The 20,084-nt window shown below is 43.8% G+C and overlaps 1 protein-coding gene across 2 annotated transcripts in view; it reads right to left on the minus strand.

Moving 5' to 3' along the window:
* Positions 1–3,218: 3,218 nt before the first annotated feature.
* Positions 3,219–20,084, minus strand: part of ZGPAT (zinc finger CCCH-type and G-patch domain containing) — a 47,730-nt gene continuing 30,864 nt past the window's right edge. For both annotated transcript variants that reach the window (XM_078651683.1, XM_078651684.1), the window contains exons 6-7: positions 11,279–11,693; positions 3,219–3,960 (exon numbers count right to left, since the gene is read on the minus strand). In XM_078651683.1, coding sequence (XP_078507809.1) covers positions 3,822–3,960; positions 11,279–11,693 — 554 coding nt within the window. In that variant the 3' untranslated portion in view covers positions 3,219–3,821. The remainder of the gene's footprint in view (positions 3,961–11,278; positions 11,694–20,084) is intronic.

Consider the following 20,084-nt stretch of genomic DNA (forward strand, 5'->3'; position numbering starts at 1 on the left):
GGTCTATGTATAACTGTATACGTAAGTAAATGGGTGTGATTGATTCTTTGCATGACTGAGTAGGTGTGTGAGTAAGTCTATGGATGAGTGGCGGTGTGTGAGTGTATGTATAGGTGTACGAGTGCATATGATAGTGCTGTATTGATGAGTGACTGCATGTTTCAGTTACTGTATGGGTGAACGAGTGGGTGTGGGTCTCTGGTTTCGAACATGGTAGTCTGTATTTTAGAGTGGGTGTATAAAAGGTTATATTAGGGTGTGAGGAGGTGCATCAGATTATCACTTGAATGATGTCATCAGTGAGGTCATTTGAGATGTCATCAGTGATGTCACTGACCATGTCATGAATGATGTAATATGTGACGTAATCAGCAGTGCATTGCGGGGGCGACGGTTATTGTTATCTCTACTAACTATAGCGGTCGAATTTCTCTGGTTTTGTACGAGTGAAATGTCCAACTATAACATCCCTGAAAGCTGTGGTTTTTTCAGAGAATTTCTAAGGTTTTTTAAATGCTAATTTCTAACTATAACGTCCCTAAAACCTATGGCTTTTTCAGTGAATTTCAAAGGTTTTTTAAGTGCTAAGTTCTAACTATAACGTCCCTGAAACCGATGTCTTTTTCAGTAAATTTCAAAGGTTTTTTAAATGCTAATTTCTAACTATAACATAGCAGCCGCGTTTTCAGAGTGGTGGAGAAAGGTGAGTGTGGCCTCCGAACACCTCTTAGCAATCCCACAGTGTGAGATTTACTGGAGGTAACAGGAGGGGTAGTTAGCCCCCAATGTCAACCTTTGGGGCCAACTACCCCTCCTATTACCTCCAGCAAGTCCCACACATCAGGATTGCTAACTTCTCATACTAGGCCACATCCCCCATCTCCACAACTCTGCAAATGCGCCCCCTGGGGCGTTCTAAGATGGGGGATTAATTCCCCTTGAATAAGGAGGGTCCCTGGGGGCCAACTTGCCCGCAATGATACCTCCAGTAAGCGCCACAGAGCGGGATTGCACCACTCTGACGATGAAGTCCACTTGTGTGCTTAGGTCCTCAGGACACAAGAGGATCTCATCCCCCCACCACCAGTGCACCAGAGTGGTGTAAAAAGGGGCGTGGTCTTGGACCCCCTCTCTGCAACACAGCTCTGTGGTGCAAACTGGAGGTACGTGGTGGTCTAGTTGCCCCCCAGGGGCCCTCCGTATTCAAGCAGAATTAATTCCCCACCAACGCGCCAGGGGGCACGTTTGCAGTGTGGTAGAAAAAGGGGGCGTGGCCTCCGGCTAGCTACTGCCTTTATTTTTATAATATTTTTTATTACAAGATGAGCTGTGTGGCCCCACTTCTTGTACATTTCTTGGGCCCTGGGGACCCCATCCCCCAGGCCTTGACCATTTTTTTCTTATAAAAAGAAAGTTTACAAAAATTAATCTGGAAGGGGCCATTTCGCCCCGGGGACCCCATCCCCTGGGGCATGACCAGTCATCACATTTTTTTAAAACTTTATTTCTTTGGAGGGGGGGGCATGTGGCCCCCCTCATCAGGCCAATAATGACCCCGGTGACCCCATCCATCGGGGCCTGGCCTTTACTTTAAAAAAAAAAAAAAATAATTGCCCAAAGGGGAGGGTGGCCGCGTGGCCCCACTCTCAGGCCACTTCTGGCCCCGGTGACTCCATCCCCCGGGGCCTGGCCGCTACATTGGGGACCGTGGGGGGGAGCCCCAATGCCCCCACAGGCTCCCCGCCTCCAGCGGGAGCCAGCATGCAGCTCCCCTTGCTCAAAAGCAATTCTGCTTTATTTCATTGAAGCAAAAGCAGGTTCCCCTGCTCTCGCTTCAAGGAAGCAAAGCAGTGTTTGCTCTGACAGGGCGAGAGCCGCACTGCTCCCGCCCTGCCTCAGCAAACAGCAGTGTCCCGGGGCTCCCACGCCTTTTTTCAAAGGTGGCGGTCCGCACTGAGGTGGCAGTCCGCGGGGCTGCGGGGGACCACGTGCCCCCCGCATTTAATCGCTATAGCCCCTGCAAATTAAGCCACATTTCCCCCAGGACGTGGCCCACCCGGGGGCCTCATTAATATGAAGCGCAGGAGCCCGCGCTTCAGGTTTTTTTTTCTGGCAGGATTCGCGACCCCAAAGCGAATTCCGCTGAAATTATAAAATAAAAAATTGCTTTTTTTTGGCCATGGTGGTCCTTGTGGGACCCCCTGAGCCAGTCTAGGGGGATCAGGGTGTTTCTACCCTTCCCCCTTTTCTTGTTTTTTTATCTTTGTTTTACTGTTTTCTTGTGACTCAGTTCTACTGAGTCACAAGATGGCTGCCAACAGTTCCTGGTTTGGAGTGTTGGCAGCCAATCAGAGTGAAGCTCGTGCCCGGGAGGGTTCGCGAACCCACCGCGGCCATAGATATCGAAACTTTTTCTTTTTCTAATTTCTCAGGAACTACTTCACAGATCACCATTTTAAAAAAGGTCTCTTTCTGAACCAACGGCTACCTTTTTGCCAAATTTGGTGTAATTCCTTTCAGCAGTTCAGGCTGTAGCTTTGTCTAAAGTTTCCTATGGAAATTAACATTGGGGAAAACATGTTTTGGGACCCCCCCCTTTTTTCTCGGCTCCCGCTTGACGAATCACCTTGAAGCTGACCGGATTGCCCCACTAGTTTTGAAAATTTCATGGAGATTTGTCAACCAGCGCCAAATTATTGGGAAAAGAAAAAAGCTTTCTGAATAGAAACAAAGCCCTAACTATAACTACCTACTATATATATATATATCCCACCCCCCAAAAAAAGAGGCGCAATAGAACCATAGCATCATTGCACATCTTTGTGCCATAGATACCCAGTGCATTTCCTGAGTTGTAAGTCCGTAGTACACACTTTAATCAATGCTCCTCCCAGCTAATTGAATTACTAGAGTAAGTTTTAAACTCCACAAATCAGGATCATATTTGTAGGCTACACAATCATCAAAGTAGTCACCTTCTTGCAGCCGTGGGGCGACTGTTAAAAGACCACCCAGACTTTTTAACTCTTGTCTGGAGACGTCCAACTACTGGGACTCTTAGTTCCAGCCTCTCTCCGAAGCTGCTCTTCGAAACACAGCAGCCTTAGGAACTCCAGAGCACTGCCACTTTCAAGATCCACCAAGAGTCAATCCCTTAAAAGCATAAAAACCCCGGTGATACTTCAGGTTTTGTGCAGCTACAATCAAGAAAATCAGAGCAGTTTTGATGTTTTTTTTATAATACCACAAATATTTTCCTAAATGTTGTTAGCAAAAAAGGAGAGGGTTTTAAATAGAGTTCATACAAAGGGCCATGGTGACCAACTCATCTTGCTTGATGTACAGATCAATGCGAGGCTGTGCGGATTAGCACATGCCATGGCACAGGCAGCTACAGACGATACATTGATGGAGGACACCATTGGCCCTCCACGGGTGTGTATACAGACTCATATGACCACTCATTGCTGATGTTGACTACACAAAGTCATAAAGATTTCATGCTGTGATCTTATATACCACATCTCCTTGTGACCATCTCTCAATGCCCCAACTCTCTCTAATTGCCCTGGCCAGCTCAAGCACTTCCAAGGTGGTAAGATCCAGGACTAGCAAGGGAATAATGTTGTGTCAAGACAGGGTTGGAGCGTCTTGTCGGCAGTGGTCCTGTCTAGCTGATGGTCCGTGTCCAGCTCACTGTCTGGCCTCTAACGAGCTCTTGATGTCTCAGAGACTGGCCGTCAGACAGACATGTGGCAGGAGCAATAAAGAGCTGCACAGACAGAGTTCTCTTAGTGAACACATGTACATTGAGCACTGTCTTAGAACTTGGTCATCTTCTTGTGGGTGTCTGCCTTCTTCTGTTGCCCCTGGAGCTGCACATCCTGGGCCTTCAGGTGCTCCAGCTGTTTCCGTGCACCAGACAACCGCACCTCCAGCTGGTTGGTGACCACACTGTCCCTACAAAAAGGACAAGAAAGGTACATCTTAGAGCACATCTTAAGTATAGTTAGTCACACTCTGTCTGTTTGTTCTCACCACCATATAGCAGAAAATAGATACCCAGGCTACCCACCCTCCAAAACAAGGAAAGGCACCCACCATGAACCCCTAGCTCTCCAAACCCAGCCAGAAAGGCAGGCACCCATTCCAAAAATCCACGAATAGAAGAGTAGAACCTCACCCTTAAAAAAATTAGCAAGTACTACACCAACCACTCTTGAACTGAAGGTACATTAAAGATCTTATTGATGAGTGCACTTTCAGAAGGCCAATCGAGGTATCAGTGACTTACTTAAAAAACAATTATAAAGTGGTTACAATGAAGAACAGAGTATGGCATGCAAGTAAATGTTCAAATTCTCTGGGAAACTTGATACGTGTGATTCGTCCGTTCCAAGTCCTCCAAATGTTGTCATTGCAGGTCCCCAAGGAATAGGGCAGTAACGGTGTTCATCCAGTATCAACCTATCAGATCTACCGGGTAAGTATAGTTTAGAACTCTGCATGTCTGACATTGAGAGTTATATCCAGAGAACTATTTACATTTTTATCTTTGTACCCAGATACCAAAGGCCAAACTCTACTGCTGTGCAACGATGGCTTTGTAGGTCAAGAGACAAGGGAAAGAATAGCGACCAGCTAAGAATCAGGGAAGGTGTCAAATATTACACTAGTCCTAGTTACAAGCAAATGGAAATTCTTGGCAACCAATCACACATAAACCAGCTTAATGCAGATGTAGAAAACGTCAAGGAGGAACTAAACAAATGTTTCTCCAATTGTATTAGTTGGAAAGCATATGGTTGCAAAATGGGGACCGGGAGCCTAGGGTGGTTTGTAAAGACATCACAGCTGCATGACGACTGGGAAATTAATGCCAACAGTGAGCACCCGTCCAGTGACACTGGAAGCGATGAAATAATTTGAGTCATGACATCAACAGTTGCATCTTAAGAAGTATAAGTCAATAACTTACAAAAATGATAGCCACTACTAGAAAAGTTAACTTTTGTTTTATTAACTGAATACTCCCATATTTTTTGTGAATAAAGAGCTATTGTTTTTGTGCATGTATGGCTATATGAAGGCTTCACCCTGAACGGAGTAATCAAACCCCGTTACTCAGTGCTCTGATGTCATTCCTACTTTAATTTCATACGTTTTAGTAAGCTGGACCAACAAGTGCCCACCATAATTTACAAAGAAGAGGTCAAGGTAATTTGTAAAGCAAGCAACTGTTGTAATGTTTGCCAGTACAGGCAGCATCCAGTTTAGCCGCTTTTTATTCGATTTACTGACATGCATTAATCTCAGTACACAAAATCTGCATCCTTGTCAAATAAGCTGGTAGGAATGCCCAGAAAAAACTATTTTCTACCAGACAGAAGCACTGTCAGCCTTAACTAAGACCACAGAGAAGTCAATAAATTAATAATATAACACAAGAATGATTGCATCGCTATAGCTGGTTTAGCTCAACAAGACTTGGTAGATCCACCAAGTGGAATGCAGAAGTCTCAAACTGTAAAGGCGAGCTAAAGATTATTTTGCACACACCTTTTCACTCACAACTAATAACCTGTAATGTGCATATAGTTTCCTTTAACCACTATCTCTTGAAATGGGATCCGAGCAATGTTACAACTTCATGTGGCTCATTTCAACGTAAACAGAACAAATGCCACCACAGGAAATGTTTTTAAAACTAGATTTTCCATTCCACTATGCAGTTTCAACTTCCTCCTATCATGACTCAAATTTTGTAGATTTCCTGCCTGCTGTCACAGACTATCTTCATGCCTGCTTTTAGAAATTATAAAGCAACTGTAAATCAACCAATCCTCCTTTAGAATATATACTGACATGCAACCGCTTATCTTACTTCTGTAGCACTCCTCACCAATTTTAGTCAGAGCCTACCAGACAGTGCAAGCTGTCTGGTTGCAAAAGACCTATTGTCGGATTACCAGCAGCAAGTTGCTTACCATTGGTTGGCATTACTATCACTCATTTTCTTGGTTCTTATTCAATGGCTTGCCTTGTCAATCTTGTGCATGTTCCTCCTCTGGACCACAGCCTCTTTACTTGTGTCCTTTCAACTACTCACTTTTAGGGAACTACTTTTTCCATTTTAAGCAGGCACTCAGCGAGGGTGCTTGGTTTTTGAGCTGTCCCCCACATGTGTTCTCTGCCTCCATTTTAAGTTGCTATCTCTTGTCTGGCCTCACACTCTGTGCAACTCTCTCTCTTCTCTCTGCATTTCTTTCCCTGACCCTGAGCTTATGTTGCTCTCTCCCCTTCAACCATGGTGTCCTCGTCTAGTTGTGCTTCTGCCCATGCCCTCAGTGTGCTGCTTTTCCTTCCTTCCCCATCTGCTCACCTCCTGGCACTTAAGATGTTTTATGTTTTTTGTTTTAAATTAGCGCTTTCACACCAATAACCCACCCCCCCACCAAAAAAAAACAAAAAAACGTTCTTTTCTCTATTTACTGGTCCAAGGATTCCACCATCTTGAGTCAGTAAATAAAAATATACAGCAAATGGCCCTTGGCATTCCACTTGTGCATGCATGCGTTCTGAAATATGTGCATTAGCGGTATGATACAAGGTCCATTCGTTGGTTTCTTTAAAAAATATTTTGACGGTGATGCAGAGCACAGCCAAGAGCCACTGGCAAAGCCAATAGGACCCAAAGGCAAGACATACTGTCTTTACCAATACTTGATGTACATAAACAATAATAATCAAACAAAGAATAAATGAGAGAGATATGAACATTGAATGCCCACCACATCCAAAATTAAGCATCACCTGGATTGCCCCTCTAAAATATCAAGCTACAAAATTAAGTTTTTCTCCTCACATGAAAAACTGAAAGAAAATATATTTTCCAAATTCATATTCTAGGCAATAATATTCTCAAACGCCACCCAGTAACAGGAAATGTTTAACACAGCTACGCTGCCTTTGGTTGGTTTCAGCCTGAGCTACTTGGAAGCCCTCTTGGATTCTGCTCCCTTATCCCACCTGTCACTTTTTTTCAGGACACCATTCTTAATGCTTGGTTCACTGTATTGGCTGCCACAACAACGTTTTTCACTATCTGCATTCAGTTAGATCACACTGATTTACAAGTACTTAGAGGATCCACTGATTCCACTTTTGACGAAGGACAAAAATACTCCTCTTCCAACAGGATTCAGCCATTTCCCAAATGTTCCCATCCTCTAAGGATTTGAATCGGAGTTGTTAATAAAACTTGAAGGGGTACTGTTCCACAAATATCTCAAAAACTACTAAAAAGATTTATACCAGACCTAACAAAAAATACCCTTGCCAGAGTAAAGTTCTAGTTTCCTGCAAAGTCCGGCATTTCCACACACATACAAAGTGCAGATGGACTATTTGATCCCATGATTTGTGTATGGGTTCATCAGTCACAAATCGGGAGCCAAACAAACACCAGCGCTATACATACCAAACAATCTAATTGTGAGCACAAACAGGAGTTTTTGCCCAAACCAGTCTGTGAAGTACGATTGTGATCGGGCTGTTGCATTTCCTGCTCTGGCAGAAAAAGTCAATGTCTGGTGTTCTACATGAGGAGAAGATACCTTTAAGCAGTTCAACATTAATAATCCATGTGTATATTCTTCCAGTGGATGTCAATCTAAATAATTCGCTTCATAGAGTGAATTGCTGCACCGCTGAGGTTTCAAACTAGCAATCAATGCTAAATGTTCAGATCCTATTTCAAGAGGGTTCTTGATCCAATTTAGATAGTTCATTGTCTTGTCCATTTGATCATGATGGAATCTCGAATAATAGATATTAGAACAAATTTGGTAGCTAAGTGGATTGCTCTAAATTCAAACATGTTTATATGTTTAGACTGTTCGACAGTCCACTATGTACCCAGTTACACTTTTAGGAATCTTGACTGCAGAGGAAGAGTCCACAGAAATGGCACTTATCGCAGAATTGCAAAACCGTAGGGGATGATGGACGGAGTGTTGAACATTGCAAGCACTCGCCCCCAGTCAACTCATCTGGGTTTAGTCCATCATCATTCTTTAGCTCACTCCGCCACTCCAGTTCAGACATGGCCATATGCAAATCAGTCTGACCCTGTGCCTCATGGCACTCCCATGAGACTCCGTCCATCATCCCCTTTGGTTTTGCATTGTTCGCCCTAAGTTGGCAGGGTATGCCCAGACCAGGGTCCCTTGCTCACTTTGCCACTGGATTCAAGCTAGCCTGGCTGATGACAGCTGATTAGCCAGAAACCGGTCCCAGGATGCTTGTTTCCGGTCCAGTGAAGACACGGCTTGGCAGTTCGGGCTGGACTGTTCCCATGAGTCACAGGGTCAGACTGATTTGCATATGGCCATGTCTGAACTGGGCTGGCGGAGTGAGCTAAAGAATGATGATAGATTAAACCAAGATCAATTGACTGGGGGTGAGTGCTTGCAATGTTCAACACTCCGTCCATCTTCCCCTTTGGTTTTGCTTTGTTCGACCTAAGTTGGCAGGGTATGCCCAGACGTGGGTCCCTTGCTCACTTTGCCACTGGATTCAAGCTAGCCTGGCTGATGACGGCTGATTAACCAGAAACCGGTCCTTGGATGCTTGTTTCCGGTCCAGTGAAGACATGGCTTGGCAGTTCGGGCTGGACTGTTCCCATGAGGCACAGAGTCAGACTGATTTGCATATGGCCATGTCTGAACTGGGATGGCAGAGTGAGCTAAAGAATGATGATGGATTAAACCCAGATTAATTGACTGGGGGTGAGTGCTTGCAATGTTCAACACTCCGTCCATCATCCCCTTTGGTTTTACTTATGGCAGCATGTCATTTTCCTAGCAACATCAGGCAGAGTTGCCTACGATAGCATTAGTCATCATGCCCACACACCCACTGTGCTCCGGTTGCACTGAATTTCTACACAGTCCTGCTGAAGACTCATGTGAAGCTTTATATTCAGTATAGAAAGAGTTGTATTGACTTCCTGTATAGTGAAAGGAATTGTTTAAAAGCATGTGTTCACATACACTTGTCTATTGGTTTACTTCAGCCACTAAAAGGCAGCAAGACCGATGAGCATTAGTTTCTAGAATTCTCCATTGCCTCAATTGCAAGCAAGCTCATTGTGGGCGAGGGCTCTCAGATTCCAAGGGAGGCGTCACGTGAATCCAGAAGCATTTGACATTTAGAAGAGCTCAGATGCTAGTGGCTTGTGTTTTTGAACATTATAATGAAAATTAATCTGGCACTAGAGAACAAGTTAAGAAGTAATGACACTTTAAAAGCAAGCACCAAATTTAGGTTGCTTACGTAGGTCTTTAATATTAGAAGCAGGGGTGTGTAATTCCTATCGCTCGAGACCCAAGACATGTTGTATGGGGCAAGGACAGCAAGTTTTAATGTTTATTTTGGCCACTGGAGAAGTAGGCCCAACCCTCTCCAGCTTACAGCACCACAGTATGGATCTTTGAAATAGGTTGTCTGGCACTAACAACAACATTTGAATCCATATTTATTAGTTGTTCCAATCCATCTATCGGAGTCATTAATTGCAAAGGCTTTACTGTTACAGAGAACAACCATAGCAATATCTACAAGCTTAACTTGCATTACCGACAAAGGTCCCTGTATTTTTTTTAAAAGCATACATGATTGCTTTGAGAAACAAAAAGCACACAAAAAATTGCAGCTTGGAATAAAATGCTTCCCTATACTATGTGCACGTCTAACGCATCATATAGTAAAATGTGTTTGATGCTTTCCCGTATAAAATAAAGAAATCATAATGGAGAATCTGTGTAAACCACTATAAGCAACATGAAAAAAAAACTACGGCCCAGTTATTAAAGAAAGCCATTAAAAGTAAACATGTGAGTATATTTCCTTGCGTTTTGCCAGATACAAGACCTTCATGAATTCATAAGCGTTTACAGAAGTAGGCCTAGAACCTATGTTCCTAATAAACCTATGATCCTAATAAACTGTTGTGGTTTCCATTTTTGATGGGCAAATATACATGTGTATATTTGTCAATGCAAAAATCTGTTAAGCCGATGCTTAAAAAGGAGTCCCTGCTCCCTTTTGCCTACTCAGGAAAACATTTTACACCTACACGTGCTGGGAGCAAATTTCGAACCTTTTGCAGCGTGGAAGCGTTTTTAGAAGAGTTGATCAATACCTTTAAACATTTAAGTCTTTGGGTGTGCATGGACTCACCAGCAATCCAACCCTGGAAGTACTGCTTCCTGCCTACGTACAGCCACTGTATGTAGATTTAAGGAAAGGTGGCAAAATCAAAACCTTCCTAGAATGCAAACCCTGATTTATGAGCCCTTACAGAACCAGAACGGCTATTATCAGAGCTATGTGATATAATGAGAATTGTTCCATAATTTGGCATCTCCCTACATGGCACCAAAAGTGACCAGTGCAGTTCTTTACAGGACAAATAGAATTCTGAAGCGTCCCGTCCCCAGGACAAAAAGATCATTTATAAAATTGTGTCACAACAGCTGATGACCGCGTCCACTGGGGACCTCAACATTAATTTAAAGTTCAAGTACTCAGAGTTTAATGTTTTTTGGAATTTCGAGAAATGCATAATTTTTTTTGTAAAATCTATAGAGCAACCTTTTGACTTCATCTATAGTGTATGGAGAAACATCATAGTTTGAAGCACATAGGCGCCATCTTGTGCGTTTTGTCCTGGTAACCTCTGACCTTTTGCTTAAAACTGATAACCGCCTCTACCCCACTGCAGGAACAGCAGTTTAAAAGACCTTCTATTTACAGTCCTGTGGTTCTGTACATTAGAGCCTTAGATCTGACGAGGCCAAGGGTACTGAACCCAACGCTGTGCGGCGCTCAGTCTTGTGTGTGCACTTAAGGGATGAGACTTGTTAAATTGCTTCTACATGAGATGCACTAAGAGTTGCACTTTTCCAGACCCAGTACACGACTAGCTTTCCCTTTAGATTATTTACATACAAAGTCTACATAGTCCAATTATGCTCCTGTCCCATTAGGCAAGTTTCTTAACCATTCCATCAGCGAGCACAATAAAGGAATTTACTTAATTACACCCCCAGTTCCACCATTTCCACTTTACCCACACACAATCCTGGAAATCCTGTTTGGCGTCCCCATGTGCACTCTTGCTTTTATCCGCCAAATTCTTTATCTGCCAGTTTCAATCAGTATCAATGATGGACTCCCAACCCCAAGATAGGCAGCAGGGTTAGAGATGGTTTACCTGCCCACATTCCGGGCCAGAGCCTCACGAATCTTCCCAATATCCTTCTCCGTCTGCCGTATCTTCTCCAGGGTTTGGAAGACTTGGACACCCAAGGCCTTCTTGGTGCTCTGGCTTGCACAGTACATGTCACCCCCAGGGCTCTTTGAGGCAGCAGTCCCTTCTATCGCTTTGGGATCGCGCCCTTCCAGTTTCTCATTCAGGAAGTCAAACACATTGCGTGAAGGCTGGCGCCCAGCAGGCTTGCGCCCAGCATAGCTGCTACCTTTTCGGTGCCGTTTCCTAGGTTTATGCGGCATCAGCTTCCCCTCCCTTCGTCTCTGTAGGATCTCCGCACACTGATCGAGGGATTTGCCTTTTGGTAGAACTACAGTCTGGACAGGCTCCACACGCCCCTCAGCATTTTTCCCCAGCCCTATGGGAGGAGACATTGAAAAATCAAGGTTAAACAGAAGTAGCCAAAATGCAATCTGTATACACATTACACTTCTTCCCATCACCCAAGCACCTCGACAATCCAGTGTTTGGTATCCACTTAATTAAAATACAACTCTTCATGGCTACTGTACATACTCCATTTAAAGCTTGGGCTCCACACACAAAACAAATCCCTTTACAGACTACAGTAAACATTAAGAGGCTAAATAAGAATGTGGGTACGACTGTCAAACCACACATTTTGTGTAAACTTGACTGTTCAAAACAAATACTTTCAGTGCCATTGTATGGAAAGAAAATGTGAACAATTATTAACTGGACAAACAATAAATCATTGCCCATACTGGCCAGGGCACCGGACATCCCAGAAGCAAGGCACAAACAGAAGTTGTGACCATGCAAATTCTCACTCAGACACACCCATGTATAAGCACCAGCTATCTCAAACAAAACTTAAGAAAGTCATACCATGAACGTACAGTCACTTGAAATCATATGTGAGGGTAGATTGATTTTATTAAGCTACTTTTTTATGGGAGTTAGCCTTTTCAAATTTTAAATGATACAGTTTAGTAATTTGCAGATTTCAACTTTCATATATTTATGAAAAGTTAGTTTTTTTTTTTTTGGTTCTGCCAAGTATCATACTGCAGTCAGGCTAAGACTGGTGTACTTTGGTGTTTCCAGATCTTTGTGCGGTTCCCTGTCCCTAGGTGTCTTTGTAGAAGTGGACTGACAGGTTCCATCATGAAGTAGTTAGATTGCAGGAATATACATTATGGGGCAGAGGTTACCCCTCTGATTTTTCCTTTTGGATAGATTGCAAGTGGAGCTCGTAGAGAATGCTAAGAGATATGATGGTGGCCCTTTGCGACACATTCATTTTTTCCTGTAATGTATATTTATGTTTTACGGGGGAGGCAAAGGTTTAGCACAGTGCTATGGTCTCCTTTGGGACAAGTGATCTCTCTGGCAACAGCAGCCTTGTTCAAGGTGCTGAATTTTTAAAAGAAGATTGAAAGAACTAGGGGGCACATGCATCAAGGGTTTTTGCATTCGCAAACGGTGCGAATCGCAAAAATCGGCCGTTTGCGAATGCAAATCCCTTTTTTGGGATGCATTAAGGTTTTTGCTATTTTCGCAATTTAAGAAATCGCAATTTATTTGCGATTTCTTAAATTGCGATTGCATTTAAGAAATCTCAATTTTGCGATTTCTTAAATGCAATGCATTATCTGAAAAAATTTGCGAATTCGCAGATTAGAAGTGTTAAATTAGCATGAAGTCAATCTTCATGGTAATTTAAGAAAAGTTTCAAAAATGCACAAAAGTGCATTTTTTACACTTTCATTTTACACTCACACATGCCCTTGGGCATGTATGTGTGAAAAATGGACTGTATGTTACATTTCAGGGGTGCAGGGAGGGTCCTTTGGACCCCCTCCTGCACCCTAGAAATTGCATTCTCATTTTGCGATTCCTTAATTGCGATTCGTAAAATGAGAATGCCTTCCCATTGATTCCCATGGGCCTCTAGGCCCATAGGAATCAATGTAAAGGGATTCCTTATTTGCGATTCGCAAAATTGGGAATCGCAAATAAGGAAAAATAAGAAATCGCAAAAATATATGCGAATTTTTAATGCATAGGTATTTGCGATTTCTAAATTGCGATTCCTTAATTTTTGCAATTTAGGAATCGCAAATACCAACAATGATGCATGTGGGCCTATAGTCGTTGTTTGCACACAGTCATGACCATCTCATAATACTAAATGTCCAGCTCCTTAAGCCTGTAGACTCACAGGACACAGACTCAGAGGACATTTCGTTACTGTAAGGAAACCCACAAATGAAAGTTTGCTCAAACACATCTGTTTAAATAGTTGTTGTACACCCCCAGGTGATACCCTAGCATTATGAACTTTGCTCCTGTAATAATAAAACATTTTTAAAAAATGCTCGAGTTTACCATTATAGTTGAGGTTAATAGTTGGATGTGAATCATTATGATCATGTTTTTGCTTTCAATGGAGCACCCTTTCAGGGCAAGCCATGCATACAATGGAATGTGGTACTTTATATACCATGCACTATTAAAGTTTTGGGTATGTAGAGGACTAAGCGGAGCCAACAGACAGCCATGCACCGCTTGACGAGTAACCTCAATATTCATGGTGTTTGAAGCTTGTGTAGTCATATTTTTATGTGATAAATGCAAGGGTATCTTTTTAGGCCAGCTACGCCCCACATTTTTCCGCAAGCCTGCTCTCTTTCCTTCAGCAAAGTCTGCCCAGGCTCTCAATACTCACCCTAGAAAGAGCTCAGGGCCAGATGCATCAAGGAAAAAAACGGTAGCATACTGGCAGATTCGCATAATCTGCCCTTGGCGACCAGTATTTTTGCATTTGGGATGCATCATCCCAAATGCAAAAATCGCAATGTAAGTAATCGCAAAAATTGCGATCACTTAAATTGCGATTGCATTTAAGGAATCGCAATTTGCATTTCCTTAAATGCAATGCATGAATGAAATTGAAATAGCGATTTTGCTATTAGGGGTTGCAAATTACAGTCAAATGAAACTGGACGGTAATTTGCGAATACTTTGAAAAATGCACTAAAGTGCATTTTTCAAAGTTACCTGTTTCACACCTGCAACATGTAGTCACATGGCAATTTCAGGAGTGCAGCAGGGTGTCCTTTTGGCACCCTTGCAATTGCAGGCGCAATTTGCGAGTACCTATTTGGTACTCGCAAATTGTGCATGCAATTTCCATTGATTCCTATAGGCCTCAAAACCCATAGGAATGAATTGGTAGCAATTCCTTATTTACGATCGCAATTTGTGAGTTGTAATTAAGGAATGTTTAGGAATCGCAAAAATGTTTGCGATTCCTACATGCATAGGCAATTGCAATTCTTTAATTGCGATTCTTTAAAAATTGCAATTAAAGAATCGCAATTGCCTATTTTGATGCATGTGCGCCTTAGTGCTCAGTCATGGAAGCAGGTGATGTACTCTTCATTTGTTCCCCACTAGTAGAAGAGGTGAAGTCATCATTCACCAGCCTACCCCTCCTTTAGACAGCATCTCCTATGGACAAGATCATGTTGCTAATGGGTACAACTGGGTTGGGGCGTCCAACCGGCGTCCCTAATGTTGCTAAGAGATGGCCTAGACTGCTACTGGTCAAAGGGGGCATTACTGGAGTAATGATGCAAAAATAAAGCAGAAACCCACCACACAATGTTGTTATACACCTCCCTCCTCTGCTCCGCCACCAGGACAAGATTTGCTCCTAGACAATGCATCCATTCACAAGGAAAGGTTAGGAAGGCTCTGTGCTAAGCTTAAATTAGGACCTGTTCTCAAGAGTCAGGCCTAAAGGCAAGACTCCCCAGCCCTGCAAGCCACATGGTAGAGACCATCCACATTGCTGGTATGCCTTCATGGATCACAGAGCACATAAGGAAAGGTAGGTCCATGGCCTCTCTATGTGAAATTAAATTAGCTTTACAACCACAGACATGATGAAGTGCACTGTGTCTGAGCTCTGGAAAAGTCCACTACAGTACAGGGAACACATTGGATGTTCTACTTAAGTCTGGAAGATATTTTTGCCCTTTCCACTATATTCTGAGACCCAGTGGGTCCACGGAAGCCTTGAGTCATGAGATCACACAGGGAGTCCATCTGTACTAGAGAAATCCCAGTAAACATTACGCCCAGCAGAATGCATGGGACAGTGTTTTGAGGTAAAGGAACTAAACATTTTGCCCCAAGATCCAGACACTTTGGTAGTGCAGAAAGAGTGCCATGTTTAAGTCACTATGGTAATGATTTTAGGTATGCACTTGGTTTTTGTAATGTCCTTTACAGACATAGATTTACAAATTGACTAAATTGCACTGATAATTATTATGTGATGTACCTTTCTGTATGAAGTTTTATAGTTCATGTGAGACTTTCTTACCACTCACTGTGTGTTGAAAAACAATAGATTGTAAATAAAATTATTCCCGTCGGCCAAGGGTCACGGCGAGCTCAAGAAGTTTTTTCAAACAGACATTCACCTTAACGCAAATGCAATCCAGCATTGCATAAGTGGTTTTAACTATTCGGCTTAAGTTGGGAAATACGGTTTGATGCCATATAGAGAACAGCAGGCCTACATGTCTGGTGTGCATTCCTCTTGGCTGGGGTCCTGAGATGAGCTGCTCAGATCACTGCAGATTCCTTTTGCGGAGAGGCACAATCGCACAGGTGTGGGAGGCGAATGGCCCAACACTAAACCAGTTTGTAACAGTGTGTGGCTGAACACTTCCCATGAACTGCTAGGTCCTTCCAATAGGGCATGGGAGAATGAGGAGCATTGAGCAACCTGACAACCTCTCGCAGCCTTCAGCACTCTGAGCTAAGCCTTTACAGAGGCACCTGTGAGGAGCCAACATTTGGAGGAAAGAGTTGCAGCCCTGAAGGTATCCGACAAAACACAGCTTTGGGTAGATAGTTACCAGCAGAGATGCTGAAAAGGAAGCATGTGAAACCTGAAGTAAAGCAAAAATGAACCTGCAGGCAAGCGTCGCGAAGACTTCAATGCTGCCCAGCGCCTCCGGAGCATCTAGATTGAGTTAATCTATTGCCAGCCCACCCCTTACCCTCAGGAACCTATGTAAAACAATGATATAGTGTAAAGCAGTCCTTAAACATTGCCTCACTGGTTAGCAAACCAATTTCCACACATGCTCTATCTAGTTGGAAATATTTTTGAGAAGCCTTTTATTTGGCAGCAACCCCTGAGCCTGTATTTACAATGTTGGAGTACCATATTAGAGAAAAACGTCATCAAGCAGAAAAAAACTAACGTTTTTAAGTATTTTCAAAGAACACAAGACTACAGTTTTTAGATCAGGTGGTGGGGAGGGGGTGGGGGGGGCGGGGATTAGTGCTGCTGCCAAAACTAACTTTCACGACAAACTGGTTTACTATCTAAACAGTGTCTGTACAACAACAGGAAGTCCGTTTAAGAACGACGTACTAAATACATGTGCAATGTTTGTGTTGGGGGATGAAAAGGCCCAGTCTTGGAATGTATTTCAGGTTGGCTTAGCACAATAGTCTACCTCGTGCTAAGAGCCAAGGCAGGTGTGCAACTACAGATTGGTTCAGAAATTCGATGCCAATGGCTCAGTTCCTTTGCTTGTAAATGGCTCTGTTCTACTTTGTGTCTCTCTTTGTCTGTCTGTCTCTCTCTCTCTCTCTCTCTCTCTTTGTCGCGCTCTCTCTCTCTTTGTCTCTCTAAGTCATAAGACAGAGTACGCAAACCAGTGTCGCAGAAGCGGCAATCTTTTAGTGCGGCTCGACAGGCCACTGCATCAGAGGTCTCGGAGTGCTCTGAAGCTTGCTCAGCCATTCACTCCAGCTGGGTACAAACTACCCCCCTTGAAAAGGATCAAATGAAAAGTAATTCGATTAGGGGCTCTCATTTTAGCTTAAATATCAGAAAAGAAACATGTCCTGACAAAAAAAGAATCTTGCTTAGCCTGCACCGCCCTCTTACCACCACAAGAGGACAGTTGTGTGAAAATAAAAAGCATGTCTTTACCAAGCAATGGCTTTACAATGCAAGGCAAGTATATGGTAAGGCAAGTATATGGTAAGGCAAGTATATGGTAAGGTAAGTGATAGATATCGATCTATCTATTCATCTATCTGCTCCAACAAATGCGGGGCACTCACGTGGTTGCCTAAAATACATTTTATCAAATGCAGACACCTTATCAGACATTAGCTTTCCTCATTGCTTAAAACATGTATATACCTTGCACACAGCATTCAATTTGTTTGAGTAATGAACACCTTCTCAGTGGTGAATTTAAAAATAGTGGCAAACAAGAAAAGACTGTGATTGTTATTCTATTGCAGCTGCCATGACAGTAAGGTAATGTGTCAATATTTTATATATATCAGTCACAAAGGTTACCCCCAAATGGAAGAGCCACAGCAGGTAGTTGTTAATCCAATTATTTATTGCACAAAGGCTGCAAACAGGTAATGGAAAACGACATCTTAATCATGCTGCCAGATGCATTACAAGTCTTATAGACCCTTAATCATTGGCACATGTACGACAAGACCGGCAGTGTGCAACTCGATTTAAAGTCTTTGACTCCGCCCCAGTGGGCGTGGCCACTCCCCTGGCCTTCTGGTATTTGTAGTTGCACTCATTTACCCAAGTGAGTCCGTCTTGAAAGTACATCAATTTCACAGTTCAAAGCCCACGTGGGGTGATGCACAATCTTACTTTCACCATGCCGCATTCTTTCTCTTCCGTGCTGGACTACCTCCCGAATACAGATGACACCCGGTGGCGTCCTCACGGGAACGCTGTATTAGCAGCGGGGCTTCTTCCGCGACCATTTTAGCTCCGGAACCCCATCCCCCGGGGTCTGTCCATTTTGTTTATTTTTTTATCCCAGGCTAATTTTGGCCCAGGGGATCCCATCGCCCGGGGCCCGGACAGTTGTGTGGGTGCCCTGGTCCCACCCAGGGCACCCTCTTTTGGAACGTCGAGGGAGCCGGCATTGCTTTGAGGCCCAGGAAGCTGCTAACATGCAGCTCCCTGGATCTCAAAGCAATGTCTGTTTCTCTGCTTGCTTGACAGCGGGCTGGGAAACAGACATGCTCTGCTTTCAGCAAGCGAGAGCATTTTCTGCACTTGCTTGCTGAAATCAGATCACTTGCTTGCTAAGGGTAAACCATAGCAAACTGCAGTTTCCCCGGGACATTGCTGGAGCCAGTCCACGCATTACTTTAGACCCGGAGAGGTGGAGGTCCCTGGGGCTGCTGTGAAGGCTGTAGGCCCCACAATTGGTGAGGCGGTGTCAAGCGACCCCCCCTGTATTTGTATACAACAATGCCCGGGGAGATGGGTGTCCCTGGGGCTGTGGGGGCAGAGTGCCCCCCGCATTTTTATTGCTTACAGCCCTGAGAGGTGGTAGTCCCTGGGGCTTTGCATAAACCCAAAGAGGGGCCTCGTGAGCCCCTGGGATTTGGCCCACTAGGCGGTAAAACATTTTTTTTTTTTTTAAAAGATGCACATTTTAAATTTTTTTGCTGCAGATTCATCCGTGAGTCTGCAGCAAAATAAAAAAATTTATCAACGTGCGGCGGAGTCCCTGTGGACCCTCCCACCATATCTGGGGGGGTCAGGGTATTCCTAACCTGCCCACTTTTCTTTAGTTTCCTTTTTTCTGGGACTCTGCTTCGAAACGAGTCCCAAGATTGCTGCCAACAACCCAATGCCTAGAAGCCACAACTATTCTATTTACACCACAACAATTAGAAAAGGAGAATCCACTATTGTTTAGTTTTTCAGGCCCAAATTCAGGCAATCCAATATTAACAAAATATAACAACGATGAGCAAGAAGTGAGATTCAATTGTCAGGAGAAGTCTCAAGAATGCGTCCAGTCCCCATGATCAGGGGGCTGAAATGGACAGTCCAACACAAGACAGAATCTCCCTTTATGCGGACGATGTCCTGTTGTACGTAGCAGCTCCATTGGCCTCGATCCACAGGATCCTACATATTTTTGCAATCCTTAGAGTCCACTCGGGATACACTATTAACGGGACAAAATCTGTTCTGTTCATACTTCAGGGTTCAGTGCCACGGATGCCTAAGGGCACCAACATTAAGGTGGCTACTGAGGGATTCCGTTACCTTGGCATATACATTACCCAGCACCCGGCCCAATTCTATAACATCAATCTTAAGGCCCCACTGACTAGGCTACACAACGACATGCTCCATTGGCGGTAGCTGCCCCTCACTCTGCTCGGTAGGGCAGCACTGTTCAAAATGCTGGTGCTGCCTCGATTTTTGTTTGTGCTGCAAAACACCCCCTATAGGGTCCCAGGCGCCTATTTTGTCAGTGTAGGGAGCGAGGTCAGAACTCTTTTATGGGATGGAAAAAACCCACGCATTGCGACATACAGACTGACCAGGGGATGGTATGACAGAGGAATCGCGTTGCCTGACCTAAAACAATACTACTGGGCCTCCCAGCTCTCAGTGGTCAATCAATGGGTTTTTGCCCCACCGTCTGAACCGGCATACAGCACGGACAGATTGATTATGATTCGCGGAGGCGGGAGGGGGGTATATCTGAGTGCACTTTAGTCCAATCCGAAACGACAACACCTCACTGGCCCCACGGCCCACACAGTTGCACTTTGGCACTGCGTGACAAAAACACAGGGGTGGCACAAGAAACTGACATAGATCACTCCCTTGTGGGAATCTGAGCAACTCTGTATATTGAACAGATGCCAGTGATTTGATAAATGGGACTTAATTAGT

The sequence above is a fragment of the Lissotriton helveticus genome, chromosome 7 (assembly GCF_964261635.1).
Source record: "Lissotriton helveticus chromosome 7, aLisHel1.1, whole genome shotgun sequence".
Classification (NCBI taxonomy): Eukaryota; Metazoa; Chordata; class Amphibia; order Caudata; family Salamandridae; genus Lissotriton; species Lissotriton helveticus.